The sequence below is a fragment of the Athene cunicularia genome (genome assembly GCF_003259725.1).
Source record: "Athene cunicularia isolate RWA chromosome 6 unlocalized genomic scaffold, athCun1 chr6_part1, whole genome shotgun sequence".
Taxonomy (NCBI): domain Eukaryota; kingdom Metazoa; phylum Chordata; class Aves; order Strigiformes; family Strigidae; genus Athene; species Athene cunicularia.
Genome location: NW_020799105.1, coordinates 9982030 through 10003702, shown reverse-complemented (window position 1 = coordinate 10003702; position 21673 = coordinate 9982030). Strand labels below are relative to the sequence as shown.

Here is a 21673-nt window from a genome sequence, read left to right as displayed (position 1 = left end):
ACTACTTAATTAAATTGTATGTTGATGTTTGTTTTTGTAAAACTCTCTTGACAAGTGAGAGTGAAACTAGAGCAAGTGCTGTATCTGACAATGTGCTTACTTTATTTTTTTTCTGAATCTTGAGTGTTACTTTTGCGAGTTGTTCAGTGATGGGTTGTAAGTGCAACCACAGCTTTGTTTCCACAGAGCCATGGATTCTAGACATGAAACGTAAAGTACAGTCAATACCAAATAATACTTATGTTTTTTTCAACACTTATTTTTAAATTCGAATTGAATACCAGTTTTGGTGAAATTAAGTGCCTTTTTCTTCTTACCAGTGCAAGTCTGGATCCTTCCACATCACTTACCAAAATATGTAACCGCAGTTTCTACATCCTGCAGGCTTGGATTGAAGACTGCTACAGTATAGACTTTGCAACAAATACTGGTCTTTTACACACTCTAAAAGAATTTATTTCTTCCAAGGTAAGTCAGAATTTCAGTAGAAGCTTTAAGAAAATAAAAAATTAGTTGAAATCAGTTATATGTAAGACTGTATTACAAAAAACTGTCCTAATTACAATTAAAGAAAAATAATGCTGTCTTTGACAGCTATGTTCAATATGTCTGGTTTTTGACAGACATGAATCTTACAACTGTATTGTGTCTTGCTTATAATTTATGGGAAATTGATTTCAGTATTCTGTTAACCAGTTTTGCATTTCCAGGTTGCTTCATTAAATGGCTATGGTGAGCACTTCTTGTCGTTGCTTGAGGATGCTTCTGCCAGGAAAAGTGGCAGTGCTCATCAGTGCCCCAGCATGGACAAATGTGAAGAGGAGGGCGAGGAGGACAGGAAAACATTACATTCTCTATGTAAAAAGCTCTCAGAAGATGTTTCCAGAAAGGCATGTTTTTTATTCAGACTGCAGTATATGGAGCACATTTCCAAATACTATTTTCTGACAAAATCTAAATTATCCAGCTTAGGATCTAGACCCTGATTTAGTAAAATTTATGTACCTGCATTTTAAATTTTCCTTTGAAAGTATCCAAGGCCAGTTCTATAGCTGTGAAAGTCATCTTAAGCCTTAATTGCACCCTGTCAGCTGTTTCAGTAACAATAGATCAGATAATCAAAATTTTGAGAGGAGTTGAACTCTTCATCCTTGATAGTAGCATGTGACTCATAGTTACAAGGAAACATTTTATCCCCTGTCAAACAATAATACTTTTTATTAGGCATGGATATTTGTAAATCTGTAAATATAGGAAAACAGTGGGGGATGAGGGGTTTCCTTCTAGAACTTCAAATCTTGTAGCAAAAACTTCTCTGAATTTTTGTCTGTATTTACTGGTTCATATAGTATGCTAGTGAAAAGTAACCCCAGAAGCTGTGGAGCATACTGTAGGCTTTTCCTGAAAAAAGATCTCTCTACAGAGTGACCAAAATGATATGTGGAAGCCAAATGTATCAATAACGTGCAAGTTGAATTTAGAATCAACTTCTTGGTAAAGGTGCAGTATTCCATGGGCTATAATGGGGATTTAACAAATAAAGGACAAGCCGAATAGAGAAATATGCATTTATTTTATTGTCACTGCATCATAATGATACTGGAAGGTGGAAGAAGGGAAAATAATGGAAAACCAAATGTTTCTTTGGAAAGAGCTGTTTAATTCTAAGCGAAGAGAGTACAAGAAATAGTAATATATAGTAAGAAGTAAAAGAAACTTCAGAATATAAACTACTTTATGGCAGCAAGCTTGAATACATAGGTATTTCAATTGCTGATTGAGATCTGGTAATGTGTTCAGACTCATCAACTGTTCATATTACATTAGCTTAAAATAACAATGTTGAATAAATGAATTAGTGTCTGCGCTAACCTTGAAGATTAGCTGAAGAGGTTTGCATCCGCAAAGGTATTTCTCTAACAAAACATTCCAGAAAGTTAAGTCAAGGGGAGACATGTTTGCTTTAGAGAAATAGCTTTACTTTTTTTTTCTTCTACAGAACTTTAACTGGAAACTTTCCAAAAGTATGGGACCAATTGCACAGCATCAGAGAGAGCGACTGTACACTATCTCATCAGTTTTGCCAAAGCCATGCTATAACAGTTTTACAGAATTCCCAGTCTCCTTTGCTAAAGCAGACGAAGTGGGACCATATCTCTTATTAGAATACAGTGCGCAACAGCTTTGTTGTCAGCTGACATTACTGCAACAGGTACAAAGGACTACTTTTACTTGGAAGTACAAGTAATATTTATCTTTTTACTTTATACTCAGCCTTCTTTCTCAACTGTTTACCAACCCTGTTTCGAGCTTATTTCATACAACTTTGAATTAAAATTATCTGTTTTTCTCTTGAGATCTCTACAGTAAAACTTAGGATGGCTAACTCTATCCTTAGGTTGTGATCCCTCTGATAAATTTGCTGAAGGCAGGAGCGGGAGGGGGAACAACCTCTGTCATTTTTATCCCTGAGCATTTTAGAACTGCTAGATCTAACAACAGATATATCTTGCTCTTTTTGTTTAGGAAGTATTTCATAAATGTCATCCAGTACACTTTCTAAATTCAAGAGCACTTGGTGTTAAAGACAAATGTGTTTCTGTCCAAAAGTAAGTTGCTTATTTTAATTGCCCTTCTATTCTGTTGATGCACAATAACTTTCTGTGTTACACCTTTAATACGTCCAGGATGAAACATTTTAAATAATATCTTTTTGACAGACTAGATAGTCTGTTTACATAAGTTTTTGAATTTCGGGAGATTTTATACATGTGTATTTATATGTACCTATGCACATACGTATATGTGGTAGGTCACATTTGCAAGGTGATTTCTTTGAAATCTAAAGTGGATCGGGCCAAAATATTTCTGAAGACTTATATTAGTAGCATTGCTTCAGGGATTTTGGTTTTGTCAAGAAGAAATTGCAGTGCTTTCTGAAACAGGCTACTTGATAATACCTGCATGTCCATTATATACATACCTGTGTATGTCTATAAAAATCTCAATGACCATTGCAGAATCACAGAATAGATGAGGCTGGAAAAGACTTCTCAAGATTGTGTAGTCCAATCCCCCTGCATTCAGCAAGGTCAACTAGAGCAGGTTGCCCAGGGTCCTGTGCAGTTGGGTTCTGAATGTGGATGGAGACTCCACAGCCTTTCTGTGCAATGTTCATCTTGTACTGTTAGGTGGATGAAGTGTCAGTATTCACAGATACATAAGCATTTTCCTATAATTATTAAGAGTGGTTACCAACCTATTTAAATTACTTGCTCATTAATATTTACATCCAGCCACATGGACCTAGTTATATTTGATTATGGACTTTTCTGTCTAAGGATAGGGAATGAGCACCTAAAGCAGCTCATCTGGTACAGATTATTAAATGGCAGAGGCTAAATCAGATGGTTTATACTGATTTGGAGTTCAGGCATGGGAAACAAACTGTGGTGCCACTAGGTATCAGGCTCGATTTCTTCCCTGGCTGCAGTTTTTAATGAGTTTAGATTTCTGGCTATTATTTTGTGTCAGATTAGATGGTTTGTTTTATTCAGTAACAAGTGATGAAGGTGTCTTTATGTACAGAAATGTCTACTGCATATGCCTATCTTGCATAATTGCATGTAATTATCTTGTCGTTATAAGGAAGAAAAAGTAACATAGCTCATGATGTACCTTGTAAAAGATTATAAAATCCAGACTGGAAGCGCTGCAAAATTATTTTAAATGGTTAGAAGCTGACATCTTAAAAATCAAGATTTTCTTTGAGAATCCAGAGTCAGCATGGATTTTTTTTTTTTTTTTTTTCTCCATTCTCTCCATAGAGCTGTTTCTACTGAGACAGTTTCATTTAAAGTCTGTAATCTGTTTCTGTCGAAGTGCATACAAGACCAGTACCTTCTACAATTATTAAGAAATGCAGACAGTATCAGCACCTGGGTTGCTGCTGAAATTGTAGCATGTCATACATCTAAGGTTTGTCATTGTTTTATTGTATTATTAATTATGAAACGGTTATTTATTTGTTATTGTAAATGAGTTGCTATGTAGCAAAGCTGCAAGAAATTCTGAAATACATCTGTGAGTGGGCAGTTAACAGTTTGGTTTGTTGTCACGAGGGTCTTTGATGTTTTGTAGTAGCAGGTGTCACAACCTAATAGAATGTAAGAAATGGATTGCCTGAGGAGAATAGATGTCAGACTTTAAAGAGGACACCTCGGTGACAAGAAAGAGAAAACTCTATTGGACGAAAATGGTACTACAGTCAACAACAACAAAAAATTGATAACAAATTCAGAAAGAAAATGCATCTCTCTTTCTTCCTTCTCATTTAATTTTATTATATAGATTTACTACATATATTTAGTATATCTTATTTTATAAATATATAGTATATCTTAACGTTTTCTTTCAGCTGCAGGTGAGCTTGTTATCAAAATTTCTTCTTATAGCAAAATGCTCCTATGAACAAAGAAATTTTGCTACTGCGATGCAAATCCTAGCAGGCCTGGAAAATCTTATTGTACGACAGCTACCAGTAAGTTTGGGACTCTGTTCTTTAACTATTTTGCTTAACATGATCATGTTCCAATATGGACATTAATGTGAAAAACAAAATTATTTTTTGTTTTTTAATGTAAGGCCTGGAAAATTTTACCTGCAAAAGTTTCTGAAATAATGGAGGAACTCAAGGCTGTTGAGGTACAGTATAAAGTCTTTAATGTAAAAATTCTTCTTTGGGGTTAGATAAGGTGCAAGATCTGCTTAAATGGGTGCCTCTGCAGGATGAAAGCCATAATTATTACTTTGTATTACGAAGGAAATTTTAATTTGATTTAAAACTGTTGACTCTTAATCTGCGAGTTTACATTAATTTTCATATCAGTATTTCTCAAAAACATATTCTGTTTGACTAAAAATCAAGAAAGAAATTTCAAAGCAAGCTAGGACATTAGATACACTTTTTCTGATGATTTCTGCGGGAGCATTGTGGCTGTAATCTGTTTTGAAAAATCTTAAATGTTTATTTTGTCACAGGTAGTCTCTTACTGATCTATCCAATTCTGAATCATAGCGTGAAGTTCTAAAATGTAATTTTGGCTGTGATTTAGAACAATTTAAAATTATGTATGAAGTGTCTTTTAATTAAAATTACTTTTTTTTTATTTCTGTACTTTAAAATGTTTGTCACCAGATTAATTCCTAACATTTTCAATGCCAAAAGTTAAAATTTAAGACAAATAAATAGGTAGTGCTAAACACACCTGAAGTGGAGAAATTCTTGTAACACCCACCCTGATAATTAATATGAGATTAATCTGTATGCACTTTTAAACTAGGTGTTTTTAAAAAGTGATAGTTTGTGCTTGATGGAAGGAGAAAGATTCAAAACACTTCCAACAATTCCATCAGCCCATGTTTTGGCTATGCATGTCCAACAGCTTGAAACTGGAGGATTCACAATGACAAATGGAGCTCACAAGTGGACTAAACTTAGGTAATTATTTTAATTATGTATGTATGCCACCTAACTTCTTAAAATAGAGTATTGTCTAACGGGGTAATGAGAGCTAATGCAACATTTCACAGCTAGCAGTTCTAATAGTTTCAGTCATTTTGAGATCTAACTAATGGAACATATACTACGGAAGAGAAACGCCTTTGAATTTCCTTTCGGGGTTGGGGGAGGGTTGGTGGTGGGGTTTTCAAAAAAATCTAATCTTTTTTTACCATATTCTCTTTCAAGAAATATTGCAAAAGTTGTGAGCCAAGTCCATGCATTTCAAGAGAATCCTTACACATATACACCAGATTTCAAGCTGCAGTCTTACCTCAAGCAAAGAATAACTCGTTTTAAAGACGCAGACATTTCTGCCTTGGCAGCTGACAACTGTGCCAACTTCCATCAGATACCAGCAGAAAAACATTCTCGAAAAATTCAGGACGCATTGCGCAGAATGAAGGCAACATTTCAGTAATTATTTACATTTTATCTGTTCTATTCCAAGTATAGACTGTAAAACTGGATTAAGCTGACTTCGTTTCCTGGACCAATTCCCAAGCAAATACTTTAGTGACTTAAAATACTATCTCAAGTTGAAATGGTTATATTTGTTAGCATGGAATTACGAAATGGTGACTAATGAGATTTGAATCCCTGGCAACTGGATGACAGGTCAAAAGAATAAAAATAAAGATAGAGTATAGATTAAAAGAATGATTAATTTTGTCACTGTTCTTTAGCATAAAAAAAAAAAAAATCCCACAAACAAATATCTAAAAAATACTGTGGAAACAAGTTAAAATTACAGCTTCTGTTGCAGTTAGCCTAGGAGAGTTCAAAATATAGTTTGTTAAACGTTGAGTGTATTTTTATATAAACACAGTACACCTGTATCCTGTCATAGTGTTCATATAATTCAGGGACACAGATCCTCTGCTATGCTTTGACTGTTGGTGTATATTGCTTTTATGTTGTGTATTATGAAAACTATAATTGACTTAAATAATTGGCCATCTTTTTCTTCAAGCATACTGAGGAAGGAGAGGAATGCCATGCTTCAACTTTTCTTTGTTTTGGCTTTAATGTCATCAAACTAACCTGTTTCCAAATCAAAGTAGGATCTGAATCTAAATATTACCAATTTGTTGCTCTACTTCTGCCCTCATGACCTTGTGAAAACAGTAAATGTGAAATTCCTGTATTCAGCACAAGAATCACTTCATTAATTTGTGTACGTATCTATGTGTGCACATTTGATTATGGCTTTTGCTCCAGAGGTTGCTTTTGTAGTTTGCAGTGCTTCAGCAGTGTAAAATAGAAGATAACTGTGAAATTTGGATCTGCAACTTGTAAAACTTTGGTGCTAACCTATTTATAGAGCTTATACTTACAAGACCTTCTAAATGGCAATGAAATGTGATGCTATTGATAAAAAGTTTGTTGAGCTATTCAGGTTTTATGCAAGGTCAAAATGTTAAGGCTACAAATTATTTACAAATACAAATATTTCGACCAGAGGGAACAACAGTAGTATGGGAAGGGAAGTGGGGAAGGGCAAGAAACAGTTAAAATGAGCTCTGTCCTAAAAGTGATTTGCTAGAGCTGTGTTTAAAAAAAATGAAAAAATGTTTTGAGGGACGTGAAGAGCAGATGTGAACTAATTGTCTTGGCATGTTTTAGTGGTGGAGGAAGATAATGATGTAAGAAATGGGAATGTGCACATCTCTAGTATTTTGCAAATTGTACTATTGTATTTGACAGAAATGCATGTGCACATGTTAAACAGATTTTTTCAATGTTTAAGAGAAAAGCTTCTTTTCTCTTGTCAATAATGGCAATATATACATTGCAGGACACCTGCTTCTCATCTCCCTCAATCAAACACAGCATATGTCCATGCTTTCCAGTTACTTTTTCATACTAAAATATTAATACCAGACTAACTATTGTGCCCTTATTGGTTTAAAAACTGGAGAATTTGGTCCTCAACAGGTTTTTCTTGCATTTCTTCTTCTTCTAAGATTATTTATTTTGTTATTTACCATATATAGGTTTAGCATGTCATTAATTATAGTATTCTGACTTACCCTTAAGTAAACGGTGTTGCCATTTCTCTAAAAATTGCCAATACTAAAACATTTAATCTTTATCTCCTATTTTTATCTAATGGATTGATTTAAGAATGCTAATGATAACCTTATCTTCAGACATACACTTCACATATTTGATCTACATGTGTTTATTTTAAAAAATTGGGGGTTTAGTAGTTATTTGGTTTTTCTCAATTAAAAATTACCATTCCTTTAAAGCCACGCCTTGCCTTTGAAAGACAGTAAAATTTAAAGTAGCATAAGATTTACTAATGTAAAACTTGCTAATCACATGAACTTAATAAATTAATTTTATATAGTTGCCAGTTGGACTGTTGAAATTGCTTTTTTGGATTTACTTATTTGTATTTTGCAGTTATCTTAGTTATCTCTTACATTTCTTACAGTTTTATCAGGATTTAAAGGAACTACAACATCTAGAAAATACTATGTTTATACTATGACAATAACTGGTGCTATGCAAGAATTTAAAAAATCATCTTGTCTTCTGTGTAATGTTTCAGTCTATCATTTATATTGCTATAAATGCATAGTATTGGGTTATGGTATTAATTTGGGATGTTTTCATCAATCGGGTATTTAAGATTTTGTATTTAGACATCACCTCACAACAACAAATGTAAATAGCTATTAAAAAAACCCACAACACTCTTTTACAGGGAAACTGGTTTGCTTTTTCCTTGAACATTGATGTATGCACCTCTTACGTGACACAGCTTTGAGAATAAAGTTATGTCTAGCATTTAACTGTACTGCTTATTAATAAGCAGGAAGTGTTGGGCTAAAGTTTTCTCTCTCTGTGGGGAATGGTGTTTTAAAAGAAATCACAGGACAAAATATATCAAAGAAGCAAGTTGCATTGTATCTAGCTGGCAAAAAATTATTGGCGTCAGTAATTGTATTGCATAACTGAGGGACTGTGCAGTCTGGCCCCATGTTTCCATTCCGGTACCAAACTAGAATGTTTGGAAAAAAATTGAGTTTGTTCTTTAAGCAAGAATTGCTACCAGCTGTCCTAGTTCTTCATTTTTTCTACACTTACCTTATCTTGGTTTTATGTTGTTTATTTTTCAAACAGTGACCTATGGAGCTTCTGAAATGAAGTCTGCTCCTTGGGAGCCTTTCCAGTTGCTCTGTGCATTGGTGCTCTTCCTGTGTCCCTTTGCAGCTGTCTGTCCCCAGGTCTCCTGGGGTTTTCAGGCCTCCTGCTAGAGAGTTGGGAACTGTGTCCCTGTTACACTAGCTGTGTTTGAAAGCAAGTTTCCAACTCCAACACCTCCAGAAGCCTGCCAGGAAACAGGAGTGAATTCAGTTGGGTCTTATGAACTATTCTATAGAAGCCCAAACTAAGAAGCTGCAAAATATTTTGTGAATCAACACTGATTCATGATTCTGACAAATTTCTTTCCTCAGAAATTTTTCAACCACTTCTAAACTTTGCTTTTATGGTTTTCTACAGTATTCCTTTATGTATTAGGTTGGTTTCATAAGCATTGCTGAGACTCATAACTTCTGTGAGTACTGTATATGATTTGCAAAAATTAAAATTTGAGGAAATCTGTCTCTAAATAACAAATCAATAGAGAGAAGCTAACAATTTTTCAGTGTTAAACATATGGGTGATCGATTCAATCCTTGATATTACAATGAGGGAAAGAGTGCAGATCATTCTTTTTTTCCCTCATACTTGCTTAAATAGAATCTGAAGCATATCCTCATTTAAATTACATGTTGTGTTCTGTTTAGAGTTTTCCTTTTTATTTCCAGAAATTCATTCTCAAAATGTGCTTTATAAATAATCATTTTAAAACACATGTTGAACTTCAGGAATCTCGAAGATTGGAAATGCAGGTTTGAACATTATTTGAAAACTCAAGCCCCATAAATCAAGCTTAATTGAGTGGTCATCTTTCAGATTTGCACCAGGTATTCTTCAGTTATAAATATTTTTTTTTGTCTTCATTTAGTTATTATAAATGTAAGAAATTTTCAGATAGTCATTTTAACTGTCCCTACTAGTTTGCTTTGCTTTTTTTTTTTTTTCCCACAAGAGATCTTGTACTTATTCTAAGAAACAATAAATTACTGATTTGTGGTGGAAGATTCCACTGGAGTTTTCGTACTCTAACTCTTTAAAATACATATGAGAATGAACAATTCCACCTTTCCAATCTTTATTTAAAAATTCCTGCAGCGAAAAGTTTGAAGGACTTTATGTGGCTGTTTCTAATCTATCAATGAGTGACAACAACCCCTGCAGGCTAGAAACTTTGATTTGCAGAATCTTCTCCCTTTGCAGAGAGAAGCTCTTTAGTGTCATCTATCGCAATGTTTGGAGAAGGCTTTAGCTATTATGTGGCAGTTCTTTGTGAATGACCTGAAAGTATGCCAGAGCAGCTTCAGCCTGGCGTTATTTTAGTGTGCTTCCTGTTCAGTGGTATTTCGGTGTCTCGTGTAAGTGGAATTGGCAGTCACCATATTACATCAGGCCACTGCAGTAATCTGGACTAGGATCTGGTCTTTGCATCAATTTATTTATTGCTTTTTGGTCTAATATAAATTATGCTTTTTTAACTTACCTGAAATGTGGGAGTTGAATATCTGCCTTGTAAATCTGTCCTGTGTCTTAGCTGTAAGATTATTTTGTTTCTTGAGTCCTTCATTCTAATACTAGGGTTGATCTTGTCCTAATGTTGATAAGGACAAGATAAGTGAAATACATACTGGTTTTAGATACTAAAATAGATACTGTGTTTTTAACTGTTAGAACTCAATTGTCATAATGAAATTAAGAGCTTAGGGCAGTGAACAGTTTGAGTTGCCATTATCAAAGAAATATAATTTGGAAAGCTAGAATGGGCATGGGTGAGCCTGAGCATCAAACTTAGAATTAAAATCCCTGCAAATAGGTGCTTATTTGTGATCATGTCTTATAAAGCTCACAAACAATAACAGTAGTATAATTATTCACTTAAGTAACAGATGTGCAGTAAGGTTTTTGCAAACCAGGCAGGGAAACGGGTCAACAAAAAACTGCTAAATGGCAGATCCAGGTTTGTGTGGGTAATCATAGAGTGGTTGACAGTGACGTGTTATGAAAATGCAAGGTTGTGTCCAGTAATGCTCTGAAGTGGTCTGCCTGCATTTGGTCTACTTCATGCCTCCATTGACATGCTCTAGTTTTTGAAGATTACATAAATCTGTGGGGCTCTGCAGGCATGCTGAAGAAGATTAAATATTAAAATTATCTTGACACTTGGAAAAATGATACACAATAAAATAAAGTATGTTACAGAGATATATGTGAAGTTCCAGGATAATCAGCTGCACAAGCATAGCCTAGGATTACTGGTTTTTTGTGGAAAAGGGAGGATAAAGAATTGTCATTTATGCTGGGGAAGCAGTGTCTTGATATATCCCCTCAAGGAATCTCCTAATTCTCTGTTTCCTGACGCAGGGAACTGAAAGGGCAAAAGGCTTGACAGTAAAAGGCCAAAAAAGAACAGATGACTCCTGAGATGAGTGTATAGATCCACAGACATTAACAAAGTAACTTTTCTTCATGAAGGTAAACTGCAGGACAAAGATGGGATACGTCTGTTAAAGACCATTGTTGGGAATATAAAATCCCCCAAATTAGTTTATTTAAATAAAAGATAATTCACCAAAAGACTGAAACCTAAAGAAGGATATGGGCAACTGCAGTAGGTCACCAAACACATAAGGTGAGATAGCTGACAAATTACTGCGTATCTTAGGCTGCATCTGAAATTGCAAGGCCAATGTATTCTGAAATACCACCGATAGTCCCTCATTTTTTTATTTGTCCAGACCAAGAGACATACTGCAGTACACTGTGTTTCACATTCCTACCCATACCACTTGCTTGCACATCCCTTTCATGATAGCCAGGAAGTGCCTGACATGGGGACAGCTTAGATGTAGCTTTGGGTGTCTAAGCTAGTGCTGGGAGCATGGGGAGTAATGGGAAAAAGCTAGACCTGTAGTACACAAAATGTTGTTGCAAAGTGTTGGAGGGAACAAGCATGTGGAAGGAAGGAAGGGCAAGGGGAAAGAATACAAAAATGTATGTCAAAAATGTATATAGTTGTTTTAGAATCTAAAGTCAGGCCTACATATTTTTTTTCTGTGTTTAAATTAAGACGGCTAGGTGCCATAATACAAGGTCTGTAACTAATCATCAGCCAGAAAGAGTATGGAGACTTCATTTGTACCAATGGGTTACTATTTAAGATTTTACTGTGATAAACTAGTTGCAAATCTGAAGGTGGAAACCAATGAAGATGAAAGTTACCATGAGACAACAAAGTTCATGATTCAAAGGAAAGAAAGGGATGAAGGAAGCAGAATAACAACAGTGGGCTTCAAAAAAAGCAAACTTCAGTAAACTCAAGGAATTGGTACATGAAGTCCTGGGGAAGGAATTCTAAGGCAAAGAGAATTCAGGAGAGCTGACAGTTCCTAAAAAGGTTTCTAAAACAGGCCATATTTTAAGTATAACAACAGTCTATCCTCATGCAGAGGAAAGACGACTTGGTAGAGCAGTGTGGCTGCATTAAGGGCTCATCAATGACCTGAAAAACATTTTAAAAAGAATACTGAAGTAAGTAGGAACAAGAAGGCTGCATTGGCAAGAACAAAGAACAGCACAGCAGGCTAGGAACAAAAGCAGACTGACAAAATGCTATTGCCAGTAAGAGAAATGCAAAAACATAAAAATGGATTCTTAAATAATCACCTATTATACAAATAAGTGTTCTCTGCTTACCAGAAGAGGAGAATAAATACCAGATGGTGCAAAAGCCTGAAGTGCTTACTATTTCACTTCTTAACCTCTAATCAATGTTTATCATGCTCAAATTTAACCAGGAAACAGGAATGCAGGTCAGAAAGCTAATTACATGTATTAGAACGTTAAATTCAGATTGAATCTGTTCTATAATTATGTGCAAAACTTAAATAATCTTGGAACAATTATATTTTTGATTGAGGAAGAATGAGTGTGTTCCCCACAAACCAGAAAATAATATTAAAAGTGAGCAAGAGCACAGTAATGAGTGGAAAGGTGAGGTAAAGAGAATGGCTTGGGGAATCAGATGAACTTTGATACCAGAAGAGTTACTGAAAAAGCTGTCTAAAAGTCTGCAAGCATAGAGACTAATTTAAAAGTCTAACATGCATTTGTCCATAAAATAATTTTTAAATAACCTAATCGTCTCCTTTGTCAGGCTAATTGTCCCAATAAATAAAAACAAAATACTGCATGTTGTATGTTAAAGTCAATAAATCCCTTGACAACAGATCTACCTGACCTGATTGTATGTTAGGTTGCTAAGATCTGGATGATGGTGCTACTGTAAGGTAGATAGATACACAACTAGTCAATATATCATTTCAAAGGGTAATTACCTGTGTTAAACTGTGAAGATAAATATTGTGGCATGTAGTAGGGGGAGGACTACCTGTATGTTGCGAGTGAAAAGCAGCTGCAGATCCCCTGGGGACCAGGCACAACACTCAGTAAAGTGAAAGCTCTGGCTTTATCAAAAGCACAGCATTACCCCAGGAATCTTAGGGTACCGATACAATGGAGCCCTGCTCAGGAGTGAAGCTCAAGGGAAAGCACCACAAGAGCGAGTAATAAAACCTGTGCCGATTAACATATCACGTATGCAATGTCCTTGTTTGCTCATTAGCAAACTGACGTAATGCAGGTGCTGTTGTCCAAATTCTGAGATCCACAGCTGGCCTTCACCTTGGTGCTCTGCAGATAGCGGGGAAGTGAACTATCCTGGTTTACTGTAATAAGATAAAATATGACCTGATGAGGGGGGCAAGCTATCCTGGTTTACCATAACAAAGTCTTCTCGGCATAATTACAGGTGGGCCTGGATCCAACTATGGGATTTTTACTAATGAAATACAAGGTGGAATGAGAAGCACGTGTACACAACATACAAGATCAGAACTCACAAACATGATGATGGTTTAAATTTAAGCTCTAAGTCTTACATTTCTGAAGCATAACTTCAGATCAAAATCTCTGAGGACCATAATGGATCACAAATTAGATATGAATTCCTGTGTATAGAGGGTTTTTTTAAAAAAAGGAGGGGGAAGGAAGACCTGAGGTGTACTGAAAGAGAGACATATATGAGAGAAAGTAATTATTGTGCTCTTTTTGGCACTGGTGAAGCATCAGCAAGAATACTTTACCCTTTAGGCACTCTACTTAAAATACATACAAGCAAAATGAAAGAAAATAGAGGACTGTAATAAAAATATGTTTAGAAAACATAAACAGAGAAAGACTGAAAGACTTGGTCTTACGTAGACAAGGATTATTTGTGTGAAATGTTGCTGTAAAAAGTTGTAGTAGCTACAGAGTGAATTTTCTCCATGCTCTGCAAAGTTTAAGTCAAGCAGTATTAATTTTGAAGCAAGGGTGATTCTGTTTCAGTTTTTACATTGGAAAGCTTCATGTGAAGCACTGGAGTAGTTACTCACCTGTAACAAATCTGTAGGATCCCCTTTCCTGTAAATTTGTAAGAACGGATTCATTAAAACTGTCAGAATTGCCCAGGCCCACTTGGTCCTGTCCCTGGGAAGGTAGGACTCAGCAAAGATCTTCAGTCCCTCTGTGTTCTCAGTAAAGTAGAATGGGCACAAATTCAAATACTTAGCTGCAGTCAGGGAATGCTATTAGTTTAGTTATTAATTTCATTGTATTCCAGTCACTTTAACTTTCAAGGTTTTATTTACATTTTTCCACTGATACATAGCAAAAGAGTAGGTGTTGCCAGGGTGTGCATTACTAAAACTTATATAAAAAATGTTATAGAGGGATACTGAATTTCCATTATGTACATATGTTAATGCAGTGAAAAAGTGACTTTGTTCTAAAACAGCAGAGAGGTAAAAGCCCGCCATGCACATCCGTGGATTGGAGAAGGGTGGAAAGCAAGTCTTGCCAATCAGCTGTCAAGAACTGAGTCACCATCCCTCAAGTTATTTAGAAGATGTGTAGATGTGGTGCTTAGGGACATGGTTTAGTGGTGGATTTGGCAGCATTAGGTTTACGGTTGGACTCGATGATCTTGAAGATCTTTCCCAACCTAAACGGTTCTCTATCGCTGCTACAGCTAAACTCCTGCAACTTTTTTCCCCTTTGTGCGAGTTCCCTGGATGTGAAGTCTCAATATAACCAGAAGGTGGCACAGGAGACCCTTTCAGCCTTTCAGATGTACATGCCGCACTATGAGCTAAGGTAATGTGAGAAACGATGGGCCTGCCCATTAGAAACAGGCAAACACGAAATGACAGGTTTTTTTGTGTACTTCATTTTTAAAACGAACATGTGTTTACGTTCAGCTCCTCCCTTTAATCTTTTAGAGAAACGCATGCATACACAACTTCATAATTTTAAATCTTAATTACCTTCTGTCAATGTGTAATGCACTCATTTGTGTAAAACCAGTCAAAGGAAGTATGCTGCATTGCTTGGAGGAAGCATAGACATTGAATTACACATTACAAGAGCAGTGTTAAGCATCTTACCTAACTACATTCCTCTCCTCACCCACTATAGCCTAGCTTTTCCCTTGTCAGTGAACTGAGGGGGGATGTCAGGACATGTCTGTGCCACATTTAGGGATGCAGTGAAGGTAGACAGACAGCGTCATTTGTGCTCTGTTCCTACAGTTCTGCATCCTGCCAAAGTTATTCTCTTCCTCAGCTAATAGTAATATTTGCAGGATACTTGATGGAAGTGACTGGCAGAAAGAAAGCAGGAAGAAACTCTATAGTGAGGAATACAGAAGAGGGGAAGAAATAGCTAGAAACATGAAATGGAGAAGAGCCTTGAAGTCAGAAAAATAAAGGTAACATTTATTTCCATGTAATTTGAACAGACTGGTCTTGGAGCAGTACACAGATCTGATTTATATTAGGTGTAAGTTAAGGGAAGGAAGAGTCAGTAAAATATTTTCGCTGCTGGGAGCAATGCATTTCAAAGCAGCATTGTATGGCATAGACCAGGATGGGCACAGAGGGTGATAGATGACCCAGGGCTGCCAGCTGTGATAGCTCATTCTCCTGCTGACTCATCATGCTCAAATGCTAATTCTAAAATCAGGGAAAAAATATTAATTCTTTAATAGCTGAAAGTGAAAATTTACTTTCAAGAATGATAAATGCTTTACTTCTAGTATGGCTACATTTCTCTAGAAGGTATTTGTGGGAAACTAAAAGTGAAAACAGTGGGATATTTCTGATTTAATGCATTCTTAGTTTTATATTTAATAGATTGTTAAATGGAACTTTAGAAATAATCATAATGAAAAAAATGATCCTTCAGCAAAGACTGACAAAGGTCTTCACCTAAAATGTGAAGTAAGCCTCTCAAGTTTTGAAAAAATTTCATGGTGTCTTAAGGGTGAAGCTCTGTGGTCTTGATCAGATTGTTAGCCCAAGTGCTTTGAACAATTATTAAAACCACTAGGATTTATGGGAATTTGCATATGCACATTACTGTCTGTAGGTGCATCTCATGTCCCTAGATAATTTATATTTTTAACACAGCCCAGATCCTAAAGCATATTTATGCACCTAACAATTATTACCAAACTACTTTGGAAAATAAAACCATTTCTAAGGACCCTTTTCATGCTGCTTCCTTTCAACTAATAGTTTTTAAAGTCTAAGACAGAATTAAACCAGCTACAGACTTATGAGCAGTTTTGTTTGAGCAGTGCCCATGGAGTGTCAATGACAGTATGACAGCAATGAGTGCTGAAGAAGGATTTACATGCCTAAACTTTGACTGGTTTTCCAATTATAATTGTTTGTCTAATAAAAATAAGAAATTTAAAAAAAAAATATCTGCTGGTGGACCTTGCATCTGTAACAAGTGGTACATGTTTTAAATGTGGTCCTGATTCATATTGATTTTGACTTATTTTTTTAATAAGCTTAAATTTGGGTAAGGAACTCTTAAAAACATAACACATGTAAGTGTTTTCTTTCTTAATATTTACAGCATCTCTCTGCAGAATATATATCTTTTTAGAACATTTCACCAATTCTGCTTAGCTGCTGGTAACAGCCTTATGGTAAAGACCCATGGGAGCTCTTGGCATTGTGAGTTCTGTGTTGATTTAGATCAATTCCAAGCATGATGAGACATTTAATTTTCATCTATGCACTGTCACTCTGTTTATTCCAGGCCCTCCTGGTATTTCTGCACATATGGTCTTTCCGTTCCTCATAGAAAAGTAGCTCTTATTCTGTCAAAGAGGAAAGATTATAATAATTGATAATGAAGAGATTGGTTAGAGGCCATTTGTAATGCTTTTAAGTCGTAAGGAGTATTTCTCAGATATTAAAATGGTTGGATAAACATGCCAGGGCAAAGACCATGTAAACTGTATAGTAGCTGCCAGCAGCCCTTGCTTCACTGGGCAGAACTATGAAGTACAAGGAAATTCACATGTCCACAGATGAACACACATCCTCCTGTGTGTCATAAAATGCCATTTTTACTCTTTGAATTGCATCACTACCTAGCTACTCCCAAGGACCACACATTTGCTCTACTCTAGTCTCACATGACCCTCTGCTGTGACAAGAAAGGGTCATCTGCTCTTAAAAAATGACAGTCCCCTCCTTTGGTCTTGTGTACCTCCACTGCAGCAAGGCCAAGTGGTGGCAGTTTTCTCCAGTACCTGTGGGGAACCCAAGGAATTGGTCAGCCCTCAGCTTCTCTCTCTTCAGTTCCTTCAGAGCTTCAATAAGAAGAGGATATCTCTGAGCACAACCCTGTCCCTCGGCAGGGCTCTGGGCTGACTTACTAGGGCAGAGCTGACCTTTGGGCTGGAAGATTTGGAACAGCAATTAATTCTCAAAGGTTGGGCTGTTACCCCAAAATATATCTTATCAACTGCCTAGTAAGCATCCAAGCAGGGCTAGCTAGTTCTGCAGAACCTCCTCAGCCTGAGACCAGTGTTGTATATATAAATTTCTGCAGAGCTGATTTGCATGTAAGCACCATTTTCTTGATCCCATCCTACCTGTCCCAGCCAGACATCTATAAAGCCACTCCTTTGCCTCTTTGAGTGTAGCTGCTGCTCACAAGAAATATAGGGGTCAGTTAAGTGACAACTCTCAGCTCATTTTCATTCCTCTGGATGCTAAAATGTTCACTTCTACATCACCTCACACAGAATGGCCTGGGCTGGCAATTTGGCATTATGATCTTAAATCTCCTTAGGGCTTCAGAAAGCTGATGGTCCTTTTTTTTTTTTTTTTTTTTTTTTTTTTTTTTTTTACCCACCAAAGAGGGGAACAGTGTATTGTACAAACATCTGCTTAAAGTATTGTCATTATATTCAGTAAATAGATCTTCAGACTTCTGCTAGTGGCAGACATTGGTATGTCTGAGCTATCTGTGTCTCCCTCCTTGTAGCAGCAGAGTGAAAGGTCCTATCTGTTCCTTTTCTACTCTCTGACAAATTCCTGAAGGCTTTAGCATGAGCAGGTTTTCATCCCATTGGCAATATCACTTGATATTAAACATGATATTTCTGAGTCATAGTTTAGCAGGAGGTTTTAAAACAAACACCTAATGAATAATACATAGAAACAGGAAGAAGGCAGCTTAAGAATTTTAGATAAATTAAACTAGCAGGTGTTAAATATTGTAGCAGTCATTACATCCAGAAGTCATCTGCCATTTATCCGGGATACTTATACATTTTATGTATAATGGAAATGAGATTGGGTGTAACCCTGTCACAATTTGTATCTCTGAGAGCTCAACATTTGACACCATCTTTGTCTGTGACATTTGCCTCAATACTATGCAATTAATAAACCAGCAGTGTATAAAGATGTAATTTGCCACTCAGATGGTAAAAATGTCTTAAAATCTGTAAAGAAACTATGTGACAGATGTATCAGTGGATGCTAAAACCTGAGATTTTCTATTTTTTAGAACATTGTCATATGTCATGTATTCTTTTTGTCCAACAGCTTGCCAAGTGCCTTTATTTGCTGACATAAAATAAAGCTGGAAAAAATAACATCACAGACCATTTTATACATTTTTTTATATATTTGTGTATAGATAGTATATATGTTCTATATAAGCATGCAAGTAGCATGCAAGTATATTATTTATATGTATCTATAATATTATGTAGGGACTACGAATGGAAATAATTCTGGGCACGAGGGATGTATTTATCTCCTTGGGATGGGATCTTGCCCCATCTGTGATGGAGAATGCTACTAAAGTAATCTGAGAGATTTAAATTGAGAAGGAAGCTTGCACGGAAGTTACACTTCCTTTTTCTGATGTTCATGAGAATTTAGTCCTTGAGAATGACATTTTGCCTGACTGCAGAGGAGACTTGGCAGGATTCTACAGGCAGGCAATGGCACTGGTATTCCCAGTTCTGACTGAAGAGGCTGCTGCCGGGCCACATGTTAAATAAAGTCATTTAGTAACTTGGAGCAGACTCCTGTGTGTCCCCTCTCCATCTCCTGCCTGCTTTTTCTGCTTTGTGAAATATGTTGCCACCAGAATTGGCTAATGCTCAGAGATTCTGTGGGTTTTTTACATATTTCCTCAGGTTTGTGGTGGGAGTAGTCTTCATGGTTAAGAACCTGAGTTTGGAATATTCGAGGTGGGGTGGGGAAAGGGGAAGAGATATTTTTATAAAATAGATGAAATTTGAAACAAATCTTGTAGAGTTTGCTCAATTAAACTTTATATTGTTAATCAGAAAATTCTTGGGAAGGATAAATGGATGATGTTTCAAGTAATCAGATAGCAAACACTTTCATACAGTGGAAAAAAACCCAACAAATATATGTGTCCTGCAGGGCTTTGTTCATGCTAGAGATGTTTGTGGACTTCTTTAGATACATAACACATGTACAGGAGGCATTAATGCTTTGAACATCTGTTTAGACATTTTTTTACACCAGCTCACTTAGTTTCCTCTAGGAACCTTGTTTAGCGGGCTCAGGCCATTGCCGCAGTTGTAGGCTGTAACAGCAATTCCTTACCTACACAGGCCAGAAACAAAGGGCTCCAGGAGGGCTCGAGTCATGCCTTGTTGTGGTTCTAGATTGGGTTTTGCCAACCTTTAAATAAAGGTGACAATACAGTTTGTATTTTTGTTGATTAGAGACAATTAGAACAGTGGCCTCACTGGTAGAGCAGAGGAGGACTCAGACGATGCTTTGAGAATGAACAAGCAAGGAGAGACAGAGCTTGGAAGGGGCTCACAAATCAAACTTGAACGTGGTTTAATGAAACAATTTTCTAATAGAAAATGGTAGGATTTCATGATGGATGGATGGATGTATTTTGTGCACACAGAAAGTTGAAACGTTGGGTTTAGGAAAAAACAGCTGAAGAGTATTTGAATAAAACTTTTTACTGGATTAATATAGACAAAAATACATGTCTTTATCAGATTAAAATTGAATGTGTTGACTGATGTTAGATGTAAAACTAAGTAAGAGGGGTTCAGTCTTCAAGCCTCTGCCTCACTGACAGTCTAAGAAATACATGGAAGCATAGTGACACTGTCATCTCGGAGCAAGTGAATGGTGAGAAATCCAGCAGGGTAAATGGACAGTAGAGGGTTTGTATGCAGGTAGTAGAATTGAGTGTAAAGCAGAAAGCAGGAACAAGGACAGACACATCAGACCTGCAGTCATGATTTCTGGAGGCAGACTGATACCATGCAGGGGTGTGATAGGAGTTGTGCAGTAGCCCCACTGTTCTGGCACAGGAGGTGAGGACGGTAAAGTGAGGGAATTAATGGTTAATCTGCAGCGGAAAACTCCCTGTAAAGCACCAGAAACCTTTTTTCAATATGCTACAGAGGTGTTACTGCAGCAGCCAACTGTTCCTGGTACACACAAACCCCAAAGACTGATGGGAACATGCGTAAGATAGTAAGAGGAAAGACAAGGGTGAGTGAGATAGCAGAGAAACCTGTGTTACCTGCACAGATGCAAGAGATCTGGGGAGGGAAGCTAGGACATGAATTCTGTAACCTCAGCAGAAATCTCAGCAAAATGTTAATTCTAAGGCAGTATTTATCTTTTTCTGATTCTTTAGTCCAGAAAACACACTTTGTATAAGTAGCCAGAAGCCAGTCGATTCATACAACCCAACAGCCTTGACCTTTACATTTTTCTGTGTCACCCTATGCCTGGTACTTATAACCTGATGCTGCAGTCCCAGCAGAAAGCAATTAGTGAGTTTCTCCACTGGCCTGCCTCAGGCTATCTCGGGAACAGAAGTGCTCAGCCCAGAGAGAAGCAAGCTTGAGAAGATCCCTTTAGACAGTGGATCTTCTGCATGAAAAGGAATGAAAAATTCAACTCTAGGGGAAGAGGGGAGCGGGAGCAGCAGCGTCCCCTCTCCCGCCAGCGCCCGGGGATGCTGGTCCCTGTGCTCTCCCCCGGGGCTTCATTCCCCAGCGCCGTTTGAGGCTCAGCTCTGTAAAGTGCCATTTGCATCGGGATAGGATGTAACAAGAGCTGTAAATCACTGACGGCGGAGTGAACTCCTCCAGGGGCAGACACGGCGGAGCCGAGCCTCCGCAAGCTGTGGCAATGTGTGAACGGTGTCTTTTGTTGGGGGGGGGAGGACTGATGGCAATTAGATGATACTTATCTGGCCCTTTGATGTGTATTTACACAAACAACGTTTTCCTCTGGGACTTGCGGTATAAAGGAGGAGTCGTGGTCCCCGACACCCTCCTTCCCGGCATCTCCCAAACAAGGCAGGATGACCAAAGCCCCTTTCTCTGTGGAGTGGTTGTCGCAAAGCAGCCAGGCCCTCAAGAGCCCCACCGAGGGCTCCCCGCACCGACCATCCTCCGCGGGCCATCGACCCGGCTCTGGCTCCAGCCCCGGCTTAAGAGAGCGGAGTGAGGAGCAGCCCGCCGGCCCGCGGGCCGAGAGAGGCGGCAGGAGCAGGGAGCGCTCGGCGGCCCGCCCCGCTGCAGGTAAC

The 21673-nt window shown here is 37.3% G+C and overlaps 2 protein-coding genes across 2 annotated transcripts in view; both read left to right on the top strand.

Annotated features, from left to right (window-relative positions):
• Positions 1-8586, top strand: part of KNDC1 (kinase non-catalytic C-lobe domain containing 1) — a 62458-nt gene extending 53872 nt beyond the window's left edge. Inside the window, exons 21-29 of the mRNA XM_026851494.1 lie at positions 321-468; positions 711-890; positions 2000-2212; positions 2527-2609; positions 3828-3978; positions 4418-4540; positions 4645-4704; positions 5343-5500; positions 5750-8586. Coding sequence (XP_026707295.1) covers positions 321-468; positions 711-890; positions 2000-2212; positions 2527-2609; positions 3828-3978; positions 4418-4540; positions 4645-4704; positions 5343-5500; positions 5750-5981 — 1348 coding nt within the window. The 3' untranslated portion in view covers positions 5982-8586. The remainder of the gene's footprint in view (positions 1-320; positions 469-710; positions 891-1999; positions 2213-2526; positions 2610-3827; positions 3979-4417; positions 4541-4644; positions 4705-5342; positions 5501-5749) is intronic.
• A 12759-nt stretch (positions 8587-21345) lies between these two features.
• LOC113481666 (homeobox protein vex1-like) overlaps positions 21346-21673 on the top strand; it is a 1096-nt gene continuing 768 nt past the window's right edge. Inside the window, 1 exon segment of the mRNA XM_026851493.1 lies at positions 21346-21668. Within this exon segment, the coding sequence (XP_026707294.1) occupies positions 21346-21668 (323 nt within the window).